The sequence below is a fragment of the Pelobates fuscus genome, chromosome 11, assembly GCF_036172605.1.
Source record: "Pelobates fuscus isolate aPelFus1 chromosome 11, aPelFus1.pri, whole genome shotgun sequence".
In the NCBI taxonomy this organism is placed as follows: Eukaryota; Metazoa; Chordata; class Amphibia; order Anura; family Pelobatidae; genus Pelobates; species Pelobates fuscus.
In genome coordinates this window covers 2,050,881-2,076,774 of record NC_086327.1, presented here as the reverse complement: position 1 = coordinate 2,076,774, position 25,894 = coordinate 2,050,881, and the positions used below count along the sequence as shown (strand labels likewise).

At 41.8% G+C, this 25,894-nt stretch overlaps 1 protein-coding gene across 1 annotated transcript in view; it reads left to right on the top strand.

The window, feature by feature from the left end:
- The window catches only part of LOC134577671 (sushi, nidogen and EGF-like domain-containing protein 1), a 56,658-nt gene extending 32,704 nt beyond the window's left edge, over window positions 1-23,954 (top strand). Inside the window, exon 7 of the mRNA XM_063436524.1 lies at window positions 23,884-23,954. Within this exon, the coding sequence (XP_063292594.1) occupies window positions 23,884-23,954 (71 nt within the window). The remainder of the gene's footprint in view (window positions 1-23,883) is intronic.
- Window positions 23,955-25,894: the final 1,940 nt, after the last annotated feature.

Here is a 25,894-nt window from a genome sequence, read left to right as displayed (position 1 = left end):
AACCGCAGCACTTCTGCCCACTGTTGCTGCGGCTTGACTGGGGTCCTGGAACCGCTCCCTCTTGTCTTGGATCTGAATGGGAAATTCGATCTAGACACCCCCAGGCATTGGACGACACTCAGTCCTGGGAGCTCTAGTCCTGCAAGGACTTTCCCCACTAAATCAACCACGCTGGAACAAGCTGGAACAGTGATTAGCCCTTTCCCTTCCAAGTAACCAGACAACACATAGTTCTGGGAGTACAAGCTGGAATATGTTTAATCTAGCCAGATGGCCTGCTTTAATACAATCTCAAATACAGTTGAGCACGCCCATGACACTCCCACAGAAAAAGGATAATCTCTCCCCTATGCCTGGGAGATAATTGGGTCAGGAACTGTACAAAACTCAATTATCTCCAGGCACAAAAAACACACATTTCACACAAACACCCCAAAAATACCTTAAAATGACATAACAACCCCCTAAAAGTTACATCCCCTGATAGCCCTGACCAACATATCCAAAAATCACCTAGATCAGTTCAGGGGTTCGGGAATTTCCTGGAAGTCTTAATTTGACTGACCACACACGAGGCTCCTGCCCAAAACAGTTCCACAAGATCAGGGCTAGCGGTCGGTCTAGTTCAGTGGTTTAAAAACGAACAAACTACCGAACATAGTCAATATTCTTACCCTGGAGCTTGTTCCCCTTTTTTTCGTGGGAACGTTTCCACCGAACAGTGTCTTCCTAAGTTATATAAAACCGAACACAGGCGATCATGGAAGTCCAGTGGTGTTCGGGAGTTTTAGTGTCTGAAAATAGTTCCATGAACTTGATGACCAAACACTGCTGCCTGAGTTACCACCTTGTGGTCGTCCCTAGGAAATGTGGCCACCCAGATGAACACTTAAAACGTTGCGGTGGAAATTGCTACAAAGTAGCAATTAGGCTTAACAAGCTCCCAGGTGTTCTCCGGTCCATGCGGCTGTTCGGTTCCCGAACCATACAGTCCAGATACACGAACGGAGACTTTTACATTACATTTTACAGGGCCCATAGTCTGTGGGCAGGAGGCTGGTGTCAGTATATTTATATCAGCAGACATTTTGTGTTAAGACAGAAATTAAAAGTGTATACTGCCAGTCACTCTCAGAACAGAGGTGACTCCATTTGTATGACAAGGCTAAGACAGACACTAGACACAAGGGGCATAATTTACTAATACTAAGTAATCTTTACTTAGTATTAGTAAATTTGCCTGAAAGACCAATTTAGGTCTTTCAGCCTTTTTAGTAGATAGCTCCCTAATACCGTGGGAATTAGGGAGTTATCTACTTATTCATTCCTGTCATTCCATTGACTGGCAACTTACATTTTATATGAATGCGTGTTACTTGATTGTTGTAAGTGTTGCAAATGCTTACAGCTGAATCCTGGCTATGTTTGTATACTTTTTATTTAAACTTGTATACAGTGTGTAGCAGATTATATTAAGCCTGTATAATTCGTGTAAAAATGCATTTGTATAATTGTATCTATGTCTATAGGAAAAGTGTGTATAATTTTCGTATGAGGGTTCGGTAGTTTTCATACGAATGAAACTACCGAACCATCAGACCACCCCAGTGAGAAGTGTGCGCCTCGTTAAGCGTTCACACTTTCTAAACCACAGCCTAATTGATACCTTCTAAGTGCCTGTGTGGTCCCCGTCCGGCATACGAACCACGCGTGGCGGCCATCTTACGCATACAAATCTCAGCTGTGTTTTGTCGCCAAGTTTCTGGAACTCAAATCGGACACTCGAACAACTGAACACCGCTGAGACCTCCAGAGCTCCATAACTCCCGAACGGAGGGACTAGGCAGCCCCCCGTTCGGTAAAAACAATGTACCGAACAAGGGAATAAAGGCAAATGTAATAGTAGCTGTGGATGGCAAGGATTACTATGTGATTTAACTGCCGAACGGAGACCGATCGCAGGGCCAAAACACATGGAGCCTTTTTCGGATACCACCTTGTGTGCGGTCGGTCAAACTTCACCCTCCACCTAACTCCTGAACCCCTGGTCCGATCTGGGTGAATTTTGGATATGTTAGTCACCCAGATCAGGGCTACCAGGGGGTACATTAAGTATTGGGCTATCTGCTTGTTTTAGGGTACATCCAGGTTTTGGAGAAAAGCACAGCACATTTAATGGGATTATGTGTCACACTAAGGGGAGGAAATGTGTGCGAGGTAACTGTCATTTTATTGGCTACTGTCCTAATTATTGCAAATCCCTTGTAGCGGAGTGGCAATATTAAATCCCACGATCTCCGCTGGTATTAAAGGTAAATCCACAGTCAGCGCTGAAAGTAAGGCAATATCCCAAATCCCCCAGTAACCGGACGAAACACAGTTCTGGGAGTCAACTGAGGTCTTTATTCACAGCTTCCAGTATTTATGCAAGTCCCCATGTAATGGGTAATACAGTAGGGGACTACATGGGGTACTTAACATTTGGAGCATTTCTCCCATCAGGCACTGCTGCACAAGAGGGACACTCCCGCTGAAATACACTGTTAAGTGAATTATCCCTCCGTGCAGCAGAACCGGCATTTTACATTTAAATTTACCATTCGTACAATATTCATGTGATTCTGACAAACGGATGTTCGGTAGATAGCTGGGGTCTAAGTGCACTTTTCGTGAGAGTATCGCTCAGATCCCAGCTAAAACAACCGAACTCCGCACGAAATACACTTTAATATTAAAGTAGTCTGAAAGTACCGAACACCGATGGGGAACCACAATAGGAGAAGACCGGAGCTCCTTAACGGCCTGGAAGTACAGCGGTGTTCGTGCCGTTTTCAGTTCCAGGCACTCGACGACAAAACACAGCTGGGGAGACAAAGGATCCAAGATGGCCAACCGCCGCGTGGTCAGTAGTCGAACGATGGCCACCCAGGAAAGCACTTAACTACCGATTACAACAATGTTGCAATCTGTTAATTGGTGCCACACAACCCTCAGTGTGTGGGCTTGGGTTCGGTACTTATTTCATTTCACGAACAGCCGCTAAAGTTGCTGTTCGTGAAACAACCATGTAAATGCTGGCGACTTTCGGCTGCTAGCATACGAATACTATAGGGATACAGGCAATCATACAGTTCAATACAGAAAGCAAATTACATTTAAACACAATATGGCAGCAGTGCTTAGGACAACATTTAGAGACACAGTTTTCTAGTCTGAAGTGGCTAGGTTTGCCACATCCCTCCCTTGCATGGGAGAATCTCTTAAAAGGAGGCTGTATTAATTAAAAGTTAGTTCTGCTCTTGATGCTGTGTGTCGTCCAGTCATTGGGATCTGTATGGGAATATTTGTGGATTACTTTATTTGCTGGAATTACTGCTTCATGGTGTGTTTACTACTTGTTCCTGAGCCTCACTGGGATCTATAGTGGAGTTAACCTGTGGAATATCAGGCCTCTGCTACACAGTGTAACATTCTTCGTTCTTCCACTGGGTAGGTATATTAGTAGTTCGCCAATACTGTGCTTCGGAACTTCGACACTTCAACACTTCGGCTCTTCGGCATCTTCGGCACTTCAGCACTTCGGAACTTTGGACTTCGGAGCTTCAGCACTTCGGCAATTCGACACTTCAGCAATTCGGCAATTCGACACTTCAGCAATTCAGCTATTCGGACATTCGGAAGTATCCAAATGTCCGAATTGCCTGAAATTCAGGCGAATTCCCATTCGGAACAAAACAAATTGCATTACAGTATACAGTTTAATGTATGGTATACAGCTTAATGTACATTATACAGCTTAATGTATAATATACAGCTTAATGTACGTTATACAGCCTATTGTATAGTATGCAGCTTAATGTACGTTATACAGCTTATTATATAGTTTACAGTTTAATGTACAGTATACAGCTTATTATATAATATACAGTTTAATGTACAGTATACGGCTTAATGTGTAGTATACAAGTAATTGTAGTTGTTCTGGTGTCTAGATCTTGCCCAGGCTCTTTATGGAAGCACTGCCTTTTCAGAGTTTGGGTTACCGCGTAGTCACTCAGACGGCCACTGGAGGTGTTTCCTATGTTCAGTATCTCTATGAGGAGATGCTGATTAGTGCAGAGCGGTGTTTCGACACACATGCGCGGTAGCCTCCCAATGCTTTCCTATGGGATTGGTTGACAAACAGCCAGGTGCCACATTCCTCATCACCGTGGCACGTGGAATTTGTGGAGGTCCTACTGCAAACCTCCTACGTTGTGCGTTGGATTCTGTTGATTTTTTTCTTCTTTGTCTGATTCTGTAATCTTTATACATTGACTGCACATAAAATTAGGTTAATTATGCAAAAGTAAAAATTACAGTAGTTAAATAACCCACTAACTTTCTTAGAATTTCTTTCATCTTTATATGGTCATGGTGAAAATGTCTCTTTCATACCAGATTGATAAAGCTTCGCAAAAATGGGGTTTATTCACTAAAATGGCGATTACGGAAAACTGAGAAAAACCGAGAAAGGAATTGCAAACCTAATATCAAACTCCAACTCAGATATTTCATTTTTTTAGTTCTTTTATCATAATGCGGCAATTAAGAGAAACCTCCAGTAGTATAGATCTAAATAGTCGGATTACTTTCCGGTAGGCTTATAATATATGTGAATACACTGGCGATTGCGGCTGGGGGGAGGGGATATATGAGCTGCTCTGCGTTTCTATCAAGTTTAATCACATTGTTCTATTGTACAGAATACTATGTTTTGATTTTAATGACACAGCAGTACGTCTCAGAGATTTATAAGCTAACCAGGTTATTCTCTAGAATTCAAAGTGCGTTTCAAATTTAAGGAAGAGTAGCGGAATTGGAAACAGCTTGAATGAGTGGATTTGTCTGGTTCAGCTATTTTGGCCTTTTAGAATTTCCCTTTGAATTCCATGTGAAATTAGTGAGTAAGTGTGTTACTGGAGAGTTTTCTTATATTGTCTACATGGCCAGCTGTTCTAGAACACACGTACTCGCTTTGTCACAATGTGTCATTCCTCTGTTTACAAAATTTCTAGAATTCTATCTCTAAAGCTCCTACTATTTGTATAAAGAGCTACAATGTACTTCCCAAGTCAGTATATCTCCAGGACTCCCCTGGAGATCATACCGTGCAATTCTCACAATCTTTCTTTGAAGAAGAGGTGTCACCTCTGGGATAGTTCTTTATTACTCTGCAAAACCAGAAAATCCACTTTCTGTTAACTCGGTGTTCCTGCTCTGCTACTTATCAGCAGTTTGGGGCGGTGTCCGCTTTGATGTGTTGTCGCTTTTTACAGATAATCTCATCACTGTTTGCTTTAATAACGCTGACATAATATCTCAATCTTAACTGTTGGTGGTTTCATATAATATAGACTACTTTCTGTTTTTACTGTGTTTATGGCTGTAGTTTACTTTTCTTTTCAATAATTTATTGAGACAATGGATAAAAGGGTGTAGACTAATTAAAAATAAATAAAAAAGGTACTCCACTTCCCTTGTTCGATTTAAACCCACTGCAACTTCTGCAGTGATCTCTCCAAGGACCAAAATATGGCTATGCAGAGGATTGTGGGAATTGTAGTTTAGGAGCTAGATTTCTAATAAAAGAAGTAAAGTCACAGAAGGATCTGGCCTTAACTCTTGAAAATCTGAGGGTTCCACCTTATACCTTATTGGTTAGTTTGGATGTCGTTTCCCTTTATAGCATTACCCATGATATAAGATTAAGGGCTACTGCATATTTCCTGAACAAATCCCCTAGGTTCACACCTGCCCAGATAGAGTTCATGTTACAACTGTCAGAATTCATCTTAACACATTATTTATTTGTATTTGATGGAAAATACATTCTACAACTGAGGGGCTTGTGCCCCGAGTTATGCCAATCTCTATTTTGGGTGGTGGGAAGAAGTGTACTGCGAGAGAAGGTTCTACATAAGTAGGATAGAATCATTGGTAAATGGCACAGATATATAGATGATGTTCTCAGATTCTGAATTGGGACAAGTCATGACTTTGAGAACATGGTTCAGGACCTTAATGACAATGAGATAGGCCTACAAATCACTCACGTGATTGAGAAGGAAAAGGTAGAGTTCCTTTATCTGTGGATTTTGTTAAAAATGGATGGCTCTGTAGAAACCAAGCTTTTTAGAAAAAACACGGCATCAAACAACCTGCTGCACTGGCAGAGCTTCCACCCATGGACATAAAGCAGTCATACCATATGGGCAGTGTTTGCGAGCCAAGAGAAACTGTTCTAGTAAAAAATAATTTTCACACGAGGCCAAACTGTTAAGAACAGGATTCAAAGCTTCCATATTTATTAATGATCTTGCAATAGACATTGAAAGTCATGTATCAGTGTTTGCAGATGACACAACATTTTGTAAAGTAATAAAATGTGAGCAGGATATTGCTTTGCTGGAGAGGGATTTGGATAGATTGGGGGATTGGGCACTAAATTGGGAGATGAAATTTAACGTAGAGAAATGCTAATTATGGACTTTGGGGTCAAGAATGCACAAGCAACTTACACCCTAAATGGTAGTGAATTAGGGATAACAACACTCAAGAAGGATTTGGGAATTGTTATAGACAACAAATTAGAAAAAAGAAAAGACAAAAGCCAGTGGCCAAAGGCAACCAGCCTGTAAGTGTGTCCGGGGAATCCTAAAAGGGGGTAACCCTTACATATGTGTGAAGAGAAAAAACAAAAAGGAATATCCAAAGAGAGATGGGGAAACTCTACACCCCTACATTAGATAAACCAAGCGAGGAAACCCCGTCCTAGATGTAATGCTAAAACTTAACCTTTATTGGTAATAAAATAAAACAATGTAAACACAATAGAGAAATAAGAAAATAAATAAATGGAAATAAGGAGTGCTACCACAATAACTTTGGGTGTGAACAGTAAAAATAATAAAGAAAAATACTGTCCTTCAAAGCCACCTATATGCAGAGATCAAATGTCAAAGCTAGTAACTAGATGGGAAGGGAAAGAGCAAAAAAACAGGGTAATCCTCTGGGTCACTGAAAATGCTCCTATAGAAGAATGTGTGCTAGATGGCTAGAGGTAACAAAATAACTAGTGCAAAGGGCAACAAAGTTACACTTGTAACGAAATGCACTACAAACTTGGATAGTATAACCAAAAAAAACCATGAAGCATAAATGAAGGAGACCACCCACATGGAGCAAGATAAATATGTCTGTTCAGGACCAAACTAGGCTAAATAAATCGCCAAACTAAACTTGTAAATCTTAAATCCCCTCCTTGTAAACCACCAAAGTCCCAGAGCTAGTACACGTAAACTAGACTGACTAAGATCACAAAGAGTGGAGCAGCTCCTGACTAAACTACCTAACGCGCGTTTCAGCACTTCTAATTGCGCCTTCGTCAGAGGTAAAGCATAGGTCTGTCCCCTAGCCGGCTCTTTTATATGTAACGAGCCGGCAGAATTAAATGGGAGTGGCGGACCCGTTCGCGATGAAAAACGACGTTCAGACTAGTACCGCCTCTCTGTATGAGTCACTAGAAGATTGACAGGGCATGTAAATGAGTCCCTAGTGTGCCATCACCTAAACGATCAACTGGAAATGAGCAAAGTGTCATAAAAGTCAATGAAAAAATCCATGTACATAAATTATATCAAATGGGATATAAGGACAAAACATAGATAATGAATATAACATGTGCTTCTTGTTACAAAAGAGCAGTATGGCTAAATGGATTTAAATCCATTAGTGAGTCATTTCTCATATTGGAACAATATTATGATGTGGTTATCATTGAACTAAAAATAAAATAATCATAATTATTTATTTGTTAATCTTAAGGTGACGGCGTCTTGGTCTCACATCTAGTTGGGGGATAGAGGCTGTGACATCCATAATAATCAAATGGTCCTGGTCCTGGTCACCTCCTCTGCGACCCAATTGCAGTTTTTCGACCCCTGCAAATGTTATCCCTCTCGTGTCGCCATGATGGTAGTTTCTAATGTGTCTAGCAACCGGGGTATCTCTGAGGTTTCTGACTGAGTGTATGTGTTCCATGATTCGCCTCTTAAAGTGCCGAATAGTTTTCCCCACATATTAAAGAAGTGTTTCACATGACGTACTGAGTTATCAATCAGATTTGGAAGGACTTTTGAATCTTTCATCATAAATTGGCAGGCCACACACCTGCCACATTGGCAGAAATTAAAAAGAGGTTCTCGTTTCCAGCCATCTGTCCTCTAAATGTGCCACTACCAATTGGCTTTCAGTGCAGGGCACCTACCAATGTGGCAGGTGTGTGGCCTGCCAATTTATGATGAAAGATTCAAAAGTCCTTCCAAATCTGATTGATAACTCAGTACGTCATGTGAAACACTTCTTTAATTGCAACACAAAGGGCATCATATACCTGTTGACTTGTACCTGTGGACTTAGGTATATGGGGAAAACTATTCGGCCCTTTAAGAGGCGAAAAATGGAACACATACACTCAGTCAGAAACCTCAGAGATACCCCGGTTGCTAGACACATTAGAAACTACCATCATGGCGACACGAGAGGGATAACATTTGCAGGGGTCGAAAAACTGCAATTGGGTCGCAGAGGAGGTGACCTGGACCGTACCCTCCTCAGAAGAGAATCCTTTTGGATTTACAGTTTCAATACACTGGCCCCCAATGGATTAAATGAGGGGTTCACGTTCACTCCCTTCATTGATAAATGAGTTACATAGAGAGTATTATTTAATACCATCAGTAATGCATCATTACTTAATTTGTACATATGTTAATTTTTGTAAATACTTCTGTTATTATTATTCATTTGATTATTATGGATGTCACAGCCTCTATCCCCCAACTAGATGTGAGACCAAGACGCCGTCACCTTAAGATTAACAAATAAATAATTATGATTATTTTATTTTTAGTTCAATGATAACCACATCATAATATTGTTCCAATATGAGAAATAACTCACTAATGGATTTAAATCCATTTAGCCATACTGCTCTTTTGTAACAAGAAGCACATGTTATATTCATTATCTATGTTTTGTCCTTATATCCCATTTGATATTATTTATGTACATGGATTTTTTCATTGACTTTTATGACACTTTGCTCATTTCCAGTTGATCATTTAGGTGATGGCACACTAGGGACTCATTTACATGCCCTGTCAATCTTCTAGTGACTCATACAGAGAGGCGGTACTAGTCTGAACGTCGTTTTTCGTCGCGAACGGGTCCGCCACTCCCATTTAATTCTGCCGGCTCGTTACATATAAAAGAGCCGGCTAGGGGACAGACCTATGCTTTACCTCTGACGAAGGCGCAATTAGAAGTGCTGAAACGCGCGTTAGGTAGTTTAGTCAGGAGCTGCTCCACTCTTTGTGATCTTAGTCAGTCTAGTTTACGTGTACTAGCTCTGGGACTTTGGTGGTTTACAAGGAGGGGATTTAAGATTTACAAGTTTAGTTTGGCGATTTATTTAGCCTAGTTTGGTCCTGAACAGACATATTTATCTTACTCCATGTGGGTGGTCTCCTTCATTTATGCTTCATGGTTTTTTTTGGTTATACTATCCAAGTTTGTAGTGCATTTCGTTACAAGTGCAACTTTGTTGCCCTTTGCACTAGTTATTTTGTTACCTCTAGCCTTCTAGCACACATTCTTCTATAGGAGCATTTTCAGTGACCCAGAGGATTACATTGTTTTTTTCCTCTTTCCCTTCCCCATCTAGTTACTAGCTTTGACATTTGATCTCTGCATATAGGTGGCTTTGAAGGACAGTATTTTTCTTTATTATTTTTACTGTTCACACCCACAGTTATTGTGGTAGCTCTCCTTATTTCCATTTATTTATTTTCTTATTTCTCTATTGTGTTTACATTGTTTTATTTTATAACCAATAAAGGTTAAGTTTTAGCATTACATCTAGGACGGGGTTTCCTCGCTTGGTTTATCTAATGTAGGGGTGTGGAGTTTCCCCATCTCTCTTTGGATTTTTCTTTTTGTTTTTTCTCTTCAGACAACAAATTATGCAGCAATATGCAATGTCAATCTGCAGTTGCTAAGGCCAGTAAGGTTTTGTCATGTATAAATAGGGGCATTAATTCTCGGGATGAAAATATAAGTTTGCCTCTTTATAAATCGCTGGTAAGACCACACCTTGAATATGCTGTGCAATTTTGGGCACCTGTTCTAAAGAAGGATATCATGGCACTAGAAAAAGTGCAGAGACGAGCTATAAAATTGATAAAAGGAATGGAGCATTTTAGTTACGAAGAAAGGTAAAAAAATGTAAATCTCTTTAGTTTGGAAAAACGGCTCCTCAGAGGGGATATGATAACATTATACAAATATATTCGGGGCCAGTACAAACCATGTATGGGAATCTATTCATAAAGAGGGCTATACATAGGACACTAGGTCACACATTTAGGCTGGAAGAAAGGAGATTTTATCTAAGGCAAAGAAAAGTTTTTTTTTACAGTATGAGCAATAAGGATATGGAATTCTCTACCTGAAGAGGTGGTTTTGTCAGAGTCTATACAGATGTTTAAACTGAAATTTGATAAATACTTGCAAAAACATAACATACAGGGATATAATTTCTAATTAGTGGGGTAATAGCTGCTTGATCCAAGGATACATCTGACTGCTATTTTGGGGTCAAGAAGGACATTTTTCCTAGCTTGTTGCAAAATTGGAAGCACTTCAGACTAGGTTCTTTGCCTTCTTTCGGATCAACAGCAAAAACATATGTGAGGAAGCCTGAACTTGATGGACGGAAGTCTCTTTTCAGCTATGTAACTATGTAACTATGTAAAAGAAAAAAGATATCCTAACAAGGTTATGAAGAGAGCACTTCAAAGAGTGATGGCACAACAAAGAGTGATGGCACAAGACAGAGCAACCTGTTTATGAACCACAAGACCTAAATCCATAAATCAGGTGATACAGTGCTTTTTACCACTGTGAGCCCATCAAGAATATTTTTTATCATAATTGGTCTATTGTGAAACACGATACAGACATAGAATCTAATCAAATACCTTATCCCAGTATTACAGCTTGAAGATCTAGGAATTTAAGAGGAACAACCACACGAATAGCAGACCACCTCTGGGCTCATTAACTCATATGGACCTCTCCTGACACCTGAACGTTCTAAGTGTTTGGCCAGCTGGCCGCCGTTCATATGCGCGAACATATGGGGACTGAGTTGGTGGCCATCTTGTTTGCACGAACGCAGGCAGCAGTGTTAGTTCGTAGAGTGCATGGAACTAAAATTGGACACTCTAACTCACAAACGTGCCATTCGGTAAGATTCTTCGCATGAACTAGGCGAACAATCGCTACCTAGGAGCCAAAGGATGAGTTCTGTATTTTGTTCGGTATTGTACTCCCGAAGTTGACTTCCATGGAAAATCCAAACTACCAAACCGATCTGAGTGCTTTTTGGATATGATATGCACTCGATCAGGGCTATCTGGGGATGTTTATAAATTGTTGTATTTTCTATACCTGGAGATAATTGAGGTTTGTGACAAAAGTCACTTCGCCCCTGGGCCTCGAAAGGACTACTTGCCAGCCTTTTACCCTGTGATTATGGCCCCTTTAATTTATTTTTGCTGAGAGACCCTAATTGTGCCTATTGGGACTTTAAACATTGTTTTTTTCAAACTCTCGAACAGTCGAAGTGGCCGCCATTCGACATTCGAACACGTGGTGGCGGCCATCTTGTTCGCATGGGCTAAAACCGTGAATAGACTTCAGGGGGACTTAGCTGCAAATGCCCTGGAACTATTTTTGGCATGAAAACCTCGCCTTTCGCGGTTGGTCCTCCAGCAGCACTTAGCCGCGAATCTATGGAACTGTTTTGGGCATGAAATTCTGTGTTCGTCTGGGCAAAAATATGACTTCCATAAAATTTCAGAAGCTCTGCTCTGATCTTGGTGATTTTTGGATATGTTGTTCACCCAGATCAGGGCTATCAGGGGATGTATGGGGATATGTTATGCTTTGGGGTACTTATGGGACTTTATAAAAATTAGTTTTATCTGCCTGTGGATAATTGTTTTTTTTATTTTAATAATTTTTTATTGAAATTTTTTTCTTTTCATAATACAAAAAATTCAGAATACAACATACATAGTATAGTCGATTGATACGGATGAAACATCTTCATAGGTAGAATAACATCATATAGTTATCGCAATCAGTCGAGTGAAAAAATAAATCAATAACCCTTCACCTATTATTAAGAGCAGGAAAGTCCTAAAAATGTCACAAACATATGTCTGTAACAAGGAAAAAAAAAAGAGAAAATTATGTATCAATAGAAGTAGACGTAAATTTGCCTTCATATTAACTTATCCCTGGGCTATCTTCAACTAGCCAAAAAGAGTAATATACAAAGAAATTAAAAATTCTATAATTCTATTGATCTAATTAGTTAAGTTGATCAATTAACGATATAATAGGGAAAAATTCTGAAGCCAGGTTGAATACCAGTGTCTTTTTTTTGAGACTACTAAACAATTTTTAGCGATATCTTTTTCCATTGTCAATTGGAATATAATTTGCTTAATCAAGGAGGTTTTCTGAAAAGGGTTAGAAGATTTCCACTGTCTAGCGATGATGATTTTTTTATTTGCAACAAAACAGTGAATAGCTAGACAGATATATTTACGTGACTTAAAGGGCCAATTCAGATGTAGAAGGGCCGAGGCTGGATTTTTAGTTAGTTCGTTAAAAGATACCTCGTTAAGAGATACTTCAGAAAAGATATTAAATGCCCATGCCCAAAGTGACTTAACTACTGGACAGGCCCACCATATATGGATAAATGTACCAGAATAGGTGCCACACCTCCAACAAGTAGAATCTTGAGTATTATACATTTTAGCTAGTCTTGTCGGAGTGTAATACCATCTGTGTAAAACCTTGAAATGACACTCGGTCACATTTAGACCGTGAACAAATTTATTTACAAAAATATAGAGGAAAGCCAATCCTTTGGAGAAATCACTACACTTAATTCCTTCTCCCAAGTATTTATCAATTTATAGGGAATGGTATCTGAGCCTTTGAAAAGAGAATTAGCAACAGAAATAACCTTGGGACTGTTTGATAGCAAAATAAAATTTCCAACTCTTTAGCCCACGGAAAAGAAGATTTAATAACATGTTTCTGAATATAATGTTTAATACGGAGGTAAGTAAATACCTCTTTAGGAGGAATATGTAAATTATCCACAATCTGTTGGAAGGGCAGAATATTATCTCCTTGCATAATGTCCAATAAAGTTAATGTATCTTTATCAACCCAATGTCTCAATGAGAGATCCTCTAGAATATATTCCAATATATTAAGTTTACGTGTTCTAGGGATTAGATGAGTAAAACCCAATATTTTCCTAATTTCAGCCCATATCTCTAGGGATTGGGCCAAAGAGGTTAAACAGTTAACCTGTGGATAATTAAGTTAATGTATTAACTACCTTAATTATATCACAGGCAGAGCGGAGGGATTGTATGCTGTATGTGGGAGTGTCATACTGTTAATTACTGTTTTCATTGGTTTATGTCCCTTGTGTCCCTGTCCTCAATCAGGTCCAATGGTGTGCCTCTGGCCTTAAGAACTGTATAAAAATCCAATCTGTGCCAATAAACCTTCAGACCTTCTTACCCTCAACTCGCAGCCTCGTCTCGTGTTGTAGGGAACTGCTATATCACTACAAGGGATTGCTATGATCAACATACTCCCTTGGATAATCACTCTTTTAAGAGCTATCCTGCTACGCTTTCTGAAGGAAGAGAGGTTCCCCCACTGGAGCCTGGAGCCTTGTTGTATGTCCAGGGTGGGTAGGAGACGGCAAGACCCCAACCAAGCTGCAGCGGTTCGTGAGGTTTGCAGTGCTTATGGTGTCTGGTGCGGTGCTGATGGTCCTTGGTGAGCACTAGGAGCATCAATTGACGGAGGGTCCATCACAAGGTTGTACAGTTCCTGACTCAATTATCTCTCAGGCACAGGGAGAAGAGATAACTGCTCTTACTCCCCAGTGGCAGTGTACCCTGCAGAGAGAGGAAACAACCAGTCCTTCTCCTCAACCACAGCTGGAGTTACAGGGAGGGGAGACAACTGGTCTCACTCCCCAGTGGAAGTGTACCCTGCAGGGAGAAGAGACAACTGGTCCCTCTCCCCAACCAGAGCCGGAGTTACAGGGAGTGGAGACGACCGGTCCCAAGACAGGATGACGTGTTCCTTTAAGCCTGCTGCATGTACGGGGAAGGCGGCATTTATTGATTTGTCATTTAGGAACCACAGAGTCTGTGTCACAGCAGAAGATGCACACCTAAATGTGCGTAGGTGTTTTTCCTTGTACGGATATTTGTAAATTTGTGTACCTGTAACTGTGTGGATATATGTGTTCGCCTTCTCACAGATGTCCCAGAATCCAACAGTTCCCGCCCCGTTTGGGCTCTTGATATGCCGCTGTTTAATGATGCGTTTGAATTTGTTTGTTAAAAACTGAATTTCAAAATAAATTCTGGATGGGCAGAGCCAACTGAGGAACGGCTACATTTTTGTGAGCTCCGGGCCTTGACCTTATGAAAACGCTGATTTTGGTGTGGATAACCTACCTCTAACTTACCTGCTCCACTCTGTCACCAAGAGTACACACAAAAAGCCAAAACTCAACAAGGGCCATACATCCCGAGATATCGGGGAACTACTGCAGAGATCGCAAGCTGCTGTGTGGGATAAGATGGAGATGGCTGACAAAGGCTCTTCCTGCTCCTCGGAGGATATCCCCTATGATATGGGAGTGGTGGCCTTGAGCTCACCACTGCCAGCCCCCAATCCCAAACAACCCACGGAAGATGAGCCAGTCATAGCCAACCAGCTCAAGATTTTATTCGCAGAACAGAGAGCCAACATCGCTGGTGACATGGCCTTCTTCAAAGACCCACTGGAAGGCACTACCTTCCGCATTGTCATGTTGGGAGCCGCATCGTCTATCTGTGCTGGAACAGAAACTTGAGGAGTTAGAAAAATGGGATATAATAACAACAGACCAGCGAAAGACCAGCGGAGGTGATATAACCTTAAGTATCCTGTGTACCCCAGACTCCGTAGGCCTCCCTGACATGCCTCATTACATCCGTCGGATGCTGCCAAAGCAGGCCAAGGCGGTGAAGCTCGTTGTCATGTTCCACCTGCCTAAACCAAGGGCAGCACCAGCGGATGCACAGGCTGATTTAATCAGCCGTTTCCAGGTAAGACCCCCTATTATTCGAGGGCTCATCACTGGACTTATACCCAGACCTTACTAAAAGCACCATTAACTTGTGAAATTCACTGCAACCACTACTGCAGCAACTTAGAGCAAAGGACATGCCATATAGGTGAGGACTGCCTAAACAGCTCATAGCCTGAGCCTGACGAAGAAGCAGAGAACACAGTACGGGCCTAACAGGCTTAGCCTGTCACTAAGTTCATCCCCAGAACCACCAGACTTCTGACGCCTCCACAACCTCAGACCTGATCGGTCATGACTAACAATCGCCTCACCCACCACCAAATAGGCTACCACTCGAGGCTAACTTCTTACAACTGTATGATATGTTCGATGAATGGAAATTTTACTTTATGTTACTTTCACTTTTCTTTATCTATCATATAGGCATATAGGACTCAGAAACACCACTAGTCATTCCCCGCTGATGAGTTTTTAAGTGGCACTACAGCAATAATGTTGTAAATGGCTCCCTACTTACCCCCTCCCCTCTGCCCAGACCCCTAGAGCACATCTCCTGCCCACCACTACAATTGGGAAGAGGGTACCTCACAGGGGAAGACAGCCGTTAAGTACCCATCTTAGCCACCACTACCTCATACCTGGGAGGGAAATGTTATGTTTAATCACGTGTGTTACATTACACAACATTATACCATTCTGCAGGCCTTAACCTGCTGTTATCCTAATACTTTTAATAACCAATATCTTGCCTGTTAATGTACTGAATGCCATATTACTTTTCCTGTGGAATGGCAAAAAAAAAAAAAAAAAAATCTAATAGTGGAAAATGGTATATAGCTTTATGCAACTTTTTTTTGGTTTTCCTGCATATCTCTAATGAGACAGAAAGGGGTATTTTTTTATATACACCCCTATATACTTATTAACCCTTAATAGGGAACACATGGGATGGGCGGCAGCATTGTAACAAAGCTATGTGATACAAAAAGTGAATACAAGTATGTATTGGGGCTGATGTGTACTGTGGTCGTTGCTGTCACCCAGGAGTGATGGGAGTGAGCGCAGGACTTATATTTTTGGATTTGTATTCACTTTTTGTATCACACAGCTTTGTTACAATGCTGCAGTCCATCCCATGTGTTCCCATTTAAGGGTTAATAAGTATATAGGGGTGTATATAAAAAATACCCCTTTCTGTCTCATTAGAGATATCTTTGCCAGAAGGGTAACAGTCCAAGGTTCATTCCACTACACTGCTCCCCCTTGACCACAAGCCGGCATACACAGTCTGATCCTCCACGGATCAGCTTGGGGATGTCCGGGGATGCTCATGGATAATTTTTAAAGTTCAGTCTGTCTAGACAACCCGTCAGTATTTTCATTCTGTTTCCCGGGGCGGTAATGTATCGTAAAGTCAAAAGGCTGCAGAGCCAAACTCCAGCGCAAGAGCCTGGCGTTGTCCCCCGCCACTCGGTTCAGCCAGACTAACGGGTTGTGATCCGTGAGCAAAGAGAAGGGCTGTTTGTACAAATAGGGTTGCAACTTCTTCAGGACCCAAACCATGGCCAGGCATTCCTTCTCGATGGCGGCGTAGTTTACTTCTCGGAGTATCAGTTTGCAACTGATGTAAGCCACTTGGTGTCTGACGTACTGTACCTCGGCCATACCTATATAACACTTGGCTGGCTTCAGGGTCAAGCCCGCTTCCCTGATCCTATCTAAGACCACTCCTGTATGGACCAAGTGCTCCTGACAGGTATCACTATAAATGGCAATATCATCAAGATATGCATAGGCATAGTCTTGGAACCCATCTAGGAAGCCGGTCTACCATTGTCTGGAAGGTAGCCGGAGCGTTTTTCATCCCAAATGGCATCACTAACGCTGACTTAGGGATGGCTTCGGGGGCTAGGGGGATCTGCTAATACCCCTTACAGAGATCAATTGTAGTGATGTATTGGCCCCAAGCCATGCCGTCTAACAGGCATCGGATATGCGTCTGACACTGTCTTATCATTCAACCTCCGGTAATCCACACAGAAACAGGTCATACCATCCCAATTCGATATGAGGACTACTGGGGAGGCCCAGGGGCTGTTAGAAGGCTCAATAACTCCCAGTTGGAGCATCTCTTGGATCTCTTTGCGCATATTTCCCGGACTGATTTGGGGATTCGGTATGGGGTTTGGTGCAATGGGAGTTGACCCAAATGTCTCTACCTGGTGTGTAGCCATATACCCAAGTACATTTGAGAAGGTAGATTTCTTCTCCTCTAGGAGCTGCTGTACCTCGGTCCGCTCCTGGGGGCTCAACTGGTCTCCAGTTTGACATCCTCTATCTCACCTGACTGACTCCCGTTCCCTAGGAGGTCAGGCAGGGGAAGGTTATCGAAGTCCTCAGAGGCAGGGGCACAGATCTCTGCCACCTCCTCTGCACGCTCATGGTAGGGCTTCAACATGTTCACGTGGAGCATGCATCACCCTCACGCTCCCGAGCAAGGGCCAATCACATAAGTGGTGTCACACTTTTGTTCCACAACTTGGTATGGGCCCTGCCAGGCAGCTTGTAGCTTGTCATTCCTGACAGGTTTTAAAATTAAAACTTTCTGCCCTACTTGAAAGCTACAGTCCCTGGCACCTCGATCATACCAAGTGCGCTGGCGATCCTGCGCTGCCTGGAGGTTCTCTCGAACAGACCTAGTTACCTCCTCCAGATGGTCACGGAATTCCAACACATATAGCACGATGGGGTTACCATCCTGGCCAAGATCCCCCTCCCAGTGCTCTCGGATAAGGCTAAGGGTCCCCTCACCCACCTCCCAAAGAGTAACTTGAATGGGGAGAACCCTGTGGATTCCGGCATTACCTTCTGGTAAGCAAACAGGAGGTGCGGCATGAATTTCTCCCAATCACGGTGAGTCTCTGTGAACGCCCGAAGCCTTTGTTTTAACATTCCATTGAATCGTTCGCAGAGACCGTTGGTTTGTGGGTGATAAGGGGAGCTTTCAATCGGCTTAATGCCGCAGAGGTGTTGGGTGATCTCTGCGGTGAACTGAGTACCCCAATCCGATGCTAGCTCCTGGGTAAATCCCATGCGGGAGAAGATTTGCATCAGAGCCTCAGCTACCGTTTCCGCATGGATGTTGGTCAGCGCCACCGCCTCTGGGTACCTGGTAGCATAGTCCACTACCGCCAAGATATATTTCTTGCTGGAGGGGCTAGGCTTAGCTAAGGGTCCCACCAGTCTCTTACCTGAGCCTCCGGGTGTGAACTGTAGTCTCTGGTGCGGGCCTGTTGCCTGGTGACGGGCCTGGTGACTACCAGGTATAATTCTTCCGGTGTGGACTTGAGCTCAAAAGCAGATGTGAGCCTCACCAGGTATTCCCCAACAGCACTTCTGCCGGTAGCTCCGGCATCAACCCCACACCCACCACTCCAGACCCCGCTCCCCAATTCAGGTGTACTCGGGCAGTAGGCAGTCGGTACACTTTTCCCCCAGCTACCCTTATGGCCACTGTATTCTGGGTCTTTGCAGTGCTCGGCACCAAGTGGCTTTTTACTAATGTAAGTGTGGCTCCGGTATCACGGAGCCCTTGGACCTCCTTCCCTGCCAAGATGACTGTCTGCCAGTGATGTTGGCGATGTGATGTTGGCGATTATCTGTGTCCGTCTGTAGTGGGTCCGCTTCAACTAAGTGTAGATAGGCAATTGTAGATAGCCAATATCACGTGGAACTAAGTGTAGATAGCCAATATCACGTGGAACTAAGTCTAGATAGCCAATTGTAGATAGCCAATATCACCTAAGGAAGGGGGGAGGAACAGCCCATTTTGTGGGGGGAGAGGGGGTATTGTATATATAATTGACATACATGTTCCCAATATTGAAATATATAATAGTATGTTTAAATTTAGTCATTGATTTGTCTGCAGTACTTATTTTCTACGCAAAATAATTGGTTTATTTGTAACAAATTTGAATATTATTTTTCTACAAGAATTGTTAATTAAAACAGATTATACACAGAGAGATCAGATGGTAATTAAGAATCAAATACAATCTCCATTCCGAATGGTGTCCTGAATCCACTTCAGATATTTGGAAACGTTAGTATAAACTCCTGGCTTTCCTGCCACGGCACATGGAACGTTCCCCCAGGAAGTGATGCCATGAAGTTGGGAATTACACACCAGAGGTCCACCAGAGTCTCCCTGGAGGAAATGGAAAGAAACCAACAATTTTAGCTTTTCTTAAAGGGGAAAATGTCAGCTGCGCCGAAAGATGCAGGGAGCACTAGTAAAGGAATCATTTCTTTGACCTCTGACCACCCATTTCCATCCCGAGAAGGCTATAGCTAACACATTGTGTGTACAGTATAGACACTCGTGATTCTGGGCGGTTCAGTGCCTCCATATTCTCTTTCTCCGACCCCCTGTCTTGCACCTTCGTCATACATAGCCGGATTTAGTGCCAGAGCACATAGAGAAGAAAATTTATTTTTACCCCTTTATGAGAAATCTAATATTTCTATTGTGTATTTTTGCATTTCTGCACAATATCCTGCAAAACTGTAATATCGGTAAGCAATGTATTCTCCGGACAAGTGTTTTAATTGTGCAACATTAGAAGGCATTGTCGACTTATCAATCTCTATGACTGTGGCTAAGTACCCAAAGGAGGGTTGTTGGTTACTGGCCCTTTCTGTTATGCTATGGCCCCGGAAAGACTTTAATAGCACTCATACCCCTGGAATGTGATAAAACCTTAAAACCTCCTGATGGCCAATCTATGAGCATATCATTTAAAGTCAGCCAATATATGATAAATCACAGGTCAGGTACCTGACACAAATCTTTTCCTCCTTCCTCAACTCCTGCGCACAGCATGTTATCGTTTATCACATCATCAGGGTAGGCTTGTTGACAAGTGGCTGTAGAAACACTTTGCACGTTCACGCATTGCAGAATATCAGGAAACGTGGCTGTGGATAAAGTGTTCGGAAGATGGACTTTTATATCTGATTGGATTGTTACACTATATTATAATATTCATGGGATACACAGTTACACATTGAGTCCCCAGCTCACTGGATACTAAAGTTCTCTCTTTGTTCATTTTCCCTTCAAATGCAGTGTCGCAACCAGCAATGAAAGAAACGCAATGCTGAACTCTGACCGCAAGTGGGTGCCCCACAAGAGGTGGCAAAGGGGCCCCATATACACCATGATAGGCCTATTTCTTTCTGGCAAGTTCAATGAGTAGTAAAACACAAATTCAGTTAAGCAACCATAGCCTTGATTTCATATTTTTGTATAATCTTTTGAAATTATTTAATATTTTTTTTATAAATATACTTTTTTATATACTTTTTTGATACTTTCAAATGTAAAAGAAAAAAAATCTGTTTAATAGTTTACCCAAAAGGATTAAACCTGTGTTTGTACAAATTATGTGAAAAGAAAAATTCTTCCTGAAGCAAAAATGATTAACTTCAAGTTACTATATTGCCCATGAGATGGCTGAATGCCAAACATGGAAAAGGTCCACCTGCGTTACATATCTGTAAAATGATTGTGCAACTTATTATTATTATTAATCTACTTGTTAAAATCCAAAAACATGCCATATTAATAAACAATGGTCACTATCTTGGAGTAAGTGATAAACATCACTCAAGAAAAAAAAATTAAAATGCATATATATTGATATAACTGAATCTAGAGAAAGTGATTCTAGCATGTAAGGTCCTGTTTATTGGAGCTTGCTATTAGCGCTCCTTATTGAATACAGAGAACTGTCCAGGAATCTTTAGAAATATATAACTAATAAACAGCAGGTAGCAAACCTGTAAGTTTATATAATTAAATGATCACTATAATGTCAGGAAAACAAAGCAGTCCTAAAACCCCTTCAGCCACTTACCTTAATCCAGCGCCTGGCTCCCTCGGCACTGGTGACCTCTCCTCCCCCACCAACGTCAGCTTCCTCTGCCGACATCAGCGGAGTCGAATGCTTTCCTATGGACGCTCTGCGCGATGGAGGCATAATATGGGAGACAGCCACTAGAGGCTGGCTTAACCCCAAATGTGTTTCTCTGAAACTGCTATGTTTGCATCTGAAGGGTTAAAACTGGAAGGACCTGGCACCCAGACCATTTCATTGAGCTGAAGTGGTCTGGGTGACTATAGTGTCCCTTTAATACTGCTTCCTACACTTATAGACACAAGCAGTTGCAAACCGCTAGGGATTTTCTGATAAATTTTAAGAAAGTGAATAAATGATTTATTACATTGTTTGTATTTTCTGTCTTTGTAATGTAACCTAGTGCACTATAATTGCATCTAATTCTTATTTTTATATGGAAAATAGCAAAGATCCAGCGCACTCGCTCATTCGCTAAACAGCCATTTCAAGTCTCTTAGAATGTAATAGTTTTATTTAAAAACACCAAACCTAGTCAAAAAATAATGTGGGTTTAGTTGCAGTATATGACCATACATTGCATAAGCCTCCCACAACGTCAATATATCCCATTCTTGGCAGGTCCTTCGCTATCAACCTAATGCTTGCTCTTATGAGATCAATCCACTTACTTAGAAATGACTTCCTCCTGGGGCTCTCTGCAGGTCGAGGTTAAATAGGGCTATTGAATGAGGCACCTGTGACAGGGAGGGGTGCAAAACCAAGGAGTTACTCTGGACTCCCATATATTGCTGTATAGTGAATGAGTGAATGCACTGGAACCTCTATGGTGTATAAATTGGCCCCAGCAGCACCCTATAATAAATGAATGTTCAGGGGAGTGCAGCCTCTTGGTTTCATATCTGGATAATAAGTAATAATTACTATGCTGGATATTAGCAGCTTGTTGGCCCAAAGAGCAATGTTTTTGCCACTTTGGAGTAAGGAAGGAATGTTTCCAATCTTATAAATTGTTCCAATGTTTGTTATTGGGAATTACTGTATATCAAGTCAACCAATGTGCAGACCCTAATACTGTCCTGGTTGCACTGCCTTCATCAAAGCTACAATATTACACAACAACCCACATACACAACTTCTCACTATGGCATCATATAGTGACCATAAATATATCTGATCCTAGGACATCATGAAAAATCATTCTGCTGACAAAGTCTTTCAAAAACATTTATTTTTAGCACGGAAGACTGGCATGCCTTTTGAATAGGCCCAAGGGTATAGTGCAGCTTCGCGGACAAGGGCACATGTATGAGTGTGGGAATGGATGTGCGGTGATTGGCTAATATGTGTGTGGGAGTGTCTGTGTTTGGTATGAATGGGTGAGGACTAATAAGGATTCGGCCAGCAACAGCTTCCCTCCCACCCGCCCTGTTTGCTGGCTCCTGGTTTGCTTTTCGCAACTGAAGGCAGAGTTGTGTCCTTGCCAATCATGGTGGGAGACGGGTTGACAGGAAGATTATAGTGTGGATAATGGTCGGGTCTCTGTGAAGTTGCCAATGTGGACGAGCCCCACCGAGGAATGCCGGCTGGTGGTGAGCATTAAAAGGTTAAAAGGGAATTTTAAGCCTTGTGGGTGGATGTAAGTATATGCGGTTGGTCAATTAGATTGGCAACGACGGTTTTATTAAGTTATTTACTGTATGACCCAATAGTTTATTAATCTGTTATATTTATGAAGTTCATAGTAAGATTGAATGTGTTATGCAGTACATAAATAATACATGAAGTGGCCTGTTTCATTCAACATGGGTGTATGTGTTTATTGGTGGGTTTATGGGTAGGTTATGGTATGCCTAATTCATCTGGTTCCCACTACGTACATACATGTTCTGGTTTCCAGTAAACAATGGAACATGTCACCAACCCACCCTGGAGATAAGACTTTACCAGTATTAATGTCCTCGTCATATCACGGTCTGTGTTACTTATTACCTGTTGGACTGCTAGTCGTACCCCAGCCAGAGACAAGGCAATTGGTATTTTGTTGAACGTCAGAGGATGCCAGGGGAATTGTCTGGACGTATGCATTAAGATTGGCTGGAGTTGCCAGTTTAAGAAGCATGATATCATTTTCGTAGGTGTCACTATTAAAGTCTTTATGAGGACATATCTTTCCAGCATAGTTAAATTGTTCTCTTTCTTCATAAACCAACAGATTATGCTCTCCAAGACGAACCTGTAGGCTCCTAGACCGTGAGAAAGAAAGGTGACATTTTGGATTACCACGTGTAGCTGATCTAGATCCCTCAGATTACTTTGTCATTCTACAAATTTCCTTCTTTGAACATTTAAGCAATGGTTAGGACCTCGTCACTGAATAAGTGCTCTGCAACAAGAATATAAAATCAAATGTAAAAAAGGTAGCAAGCTATTTAAGCTTCACTTTGAATTTAACGTGCTGCGTTTACAATTGTATAAGAGCTGGGCAATCCTTTTTAAATGGTACACTTTGCCCTATGCAGCTTTATTTTATAAGCATCAACTTCCTCAAAGGCATAAAACATAAAATAACCTGATACAATCTAACCAGAATCCTTTCTTGTTGGCTGCAGGTGGCTAAGGACCCAACATACCGTTTTATTCCATGATTTAACGTTCTTGTTGCAGAACGCTCCAGTTCGGGTGGAAGACGTTCTAAGATATTGCTTCAAACAAGAAAGAAATCTATCGGCAACTGAGATTAATCCCTGCAATTATGGGGAGTCTGTGAGTAAATATTAGTTGTATTATTTCATGTCTCTATGACATAACACACTGTGTGTTTGTTGTAGGTTCCGTTTCAGGCTTGCTGTATCCCTATATTGTTTTTTCTTTAAGCCATTTATTTTGGATCGGGGGAGTTCCACCAGTTTGGCGCTATGGCTTAGTAATTAGTATAGCTTTCTATTACTGGTCTAGGCTCACTGAGTTCCATACTTTGTGTAGTACACACCATTTACACAATATAGCCCGGCAATGCCTGTGCATTATGGGAGATGTACTTAACCCCTGTAGAAGCATAAATGGAGTCTTTATACTAAGTGAAGTTGGTAAGAAGAAGGATATTCAGTTTGCTGGTTGAAAGCAGTTTAATATTCTGGAAATCCCATCACAATATGATGCCACTGGTGGTTCCCTTAGTAATATTCAATTTCACTGGGAATATTTGCTGTTATTTCATGTTTATGGTAAATACATGGTTACCCTCTAGAATTGAAATGTTAGCACATATTGTGATTTCGCCAGTTTAGTAAAACATGCTGACACATTGATAATCTATGGAACGACCCGGGTAGTAATCTGAAACCCTTCCCTCACTGTAGGCAGGCTGCATGTTTCTGATCTGTCAGCTGTTTGAGCTATGGATCAAGACAAACCAGAACATCAGGCTCAAGGCTGTAGGACTCTGTGTTTTCTCTCCTGCTCACTGCTAGACATGGGGAAGAAATACTTTTCCCTAAAGCAAGATATGTAAATACTCACGGCAGATTGCAATGTGCAGCCGTCAAAACCCAGTTACTATCGATTAGAGTCCCACCACAAACATGCTCCGAAAAGTAAAGAATCGAGGACTGCCACGGCTGGGAGTGAGCCACGCAATTCTCTCCTCCAATAATTCGGTTAGTCGGGTGACCGTGAACTGGAAGAGAAAATATTACCGTTAAAAAGGACATTTTAAATAAACGAAGAACATTGTGCTTATTGATTGATCATTGTAGCTGTGCAAATGGTGATATGTGAAAAAACTCAAAAATCCATGAGAACAATACAAATCAGTGTCTGTATGTCTATCTATCTATCAATCTACCTCCGCCGACAGATGCTCCTAGTGCTCACTGAGGACTCCAAGCACTACACCAGACACCATCAGCACTGCAGTCCCCACGTACAGCGTTACAGCTTGGCTGGGATCTCGCCGTCCTCCACCCACCCTGGACCCAAGACCAGGATCCAGCTTCCATTGGGTGAACCTCTCCTACTCCAGAGAACTTAGGAACAGCTCTTAAAAGAGCTAGTGATTATAATCCCAGGGGAGTATAGTGAAATAGCAATCCCCAGGGTAGATACAGCCTTTTCCCCCCACACATGAGATGAGACTCTATGTTGAGGGTAAAATAGGAACTGAATTTTAATGGAGGCACACTGGCCTTTTATGCAGGTTTCCCAACAAGGGTGACACCCAGGTGGACCTAGTTGGGCACAGGGACACAAGATTAACAAGCCAATAAAAACAGAGTTTTACATTGAGACACTCCCATACAGTACACACAATCTCTCCTCTCATCCTGAGAGATAATTAAGGCAGATAATGTATTAACATAATTATCCCCAGGCATAAAAAAACACATATTTTATAAAGTCTCATAAGTACCCCAAAACATATCCCCATAAATCTCCTGATAGCCCTGATCTGGGGGAACAACATATTTAAAAATCACCCAGATCGATTCAGGGGTTCAAAAGTTAGCTGAAAGTCTCTTGACCGACCGCACGCACGGATTCATGCCCAAAATAGTTCCAAAAAATTAGGCTGTGCGGCCGCTCTATTCTAAGAATACATAAACCAGTTAAAATACCCAACGTAGAAGTTTGTCGGTGCACTTAGTCTAAGTCCTGGGGCAAGAGGCTGGCAAAGAGG